The sequence below is a fragment of the Homalodisca vitripennis genome, chromosome 4 (genome assembly GCF_021130785.1).
Source record: "Homalodisca vitripennis isolate AUS2020 chromosome 4, UT_GWSS_2.1, whole genome shotgun sequence".
NCBI lineage: Eukaryota > Metazoa > Arthropoda > Insecta > Hemiptera > Cicadellidae > Homalodisca > Homalodisca vitripennis.
In genome coordinates this window covers 607,398-608,171 of record NC_060210.1, presented here as the reverse complement: position 1 = coordinate 608,171, position 774 = coordinate 607,398, and the positions used below count along the sequence as shown (strand labels likewise).

At 54.4% G+C, this 774-nt stretch overlaps 1 protein-coding gene across 1 annotated transcript; it reads right to left on the bottom strand.

The window, feature by feature from the left end:
- Positions 1-90: 90 nt before the first annotated feature.
- LOC124361551 lies at positions 91-528 on the bottom strand. The gene has a single exon (XM_046815612.1). The coding sequence runs from the start codon at positions 526-528 to the stop codon at positions 91-93; it is 438 nt and encodes a 145-aa protein (XP_046671568.1).
- Positions 529-774: the final 246 nt, after the last annotated feature.

Sequence of the window (774 nt, the reverse complement as noted above, 5' to 3'; positions counted from 1 at the left end):
CCGATCTCGCCTTTTCGCTGGTATATTGCTTTCCTCTCCTCAGCCAGAAGTTTGACCGGGATGACTCCAGCAATCACCAGGACGGCAGGCTCAGAAACTGTACGATATGCTGATGCGACCTCTGAGAGCTGCTTGTCGCTGCACCCGAGCAAGCCGCATCCGATACACCTCCTTGTTTAATGCATCTGCCCACACCTCAGCTCCGTACAGGAGGACGGACTGGACTGCAGACATGAGGAGCCGTCTTCGGCTAGACCTGGGACCACCGACGTTGGCCATTAGCCTACTAAGGGATTGCACTACCTTAGCGGCCTTGTCCGCAGTACGGAAAATTTGGTCTCTCCAGGTCAGCTTATTGTCCACCATAACCCCAAGGTACTTGGCGGCACGAGTAGATTGGACAGTCACCCCACCCACGCGAAGAGGAACGACAGTGTCAATCCTCTTCTTAGTCAAGATTACAATCTCTGTCTTAGCCAAAGCAAGAGATAGCCCATGATCCTCCATCCAGTTGTTCACGACGCGCATGACTTGGTTCAGCTTCAGCTGGGCCAGCTCAACGTTTGCGTGCGGCAATCAGTGCTGCGACGTCATCGGCGTACCCAACTAAAACTGTCTCATCCGGCATCTCGGACCTCAGAAGGCTGTCATAGGAGACATTCCAGAGATCCGGACCCAGGATTGAGCCCTGCGCGGCGCCGGAGGTCACATTCATTGTCCGCGTCCCTTCTTTAGTGTCGTATATAAGGAGTCGGGCTCGAAGATAGTCCTTCG

Bases quoted from the DNA above. Each gene is read 5' to 3' on its own strand.
- LOC124361551 (XM_046815612.1), bottom strand. From the start codon at position 528: ATGCGCGTCGTGAACAACTGGATGGAGGATCATGGGCTATCTCTTGCT.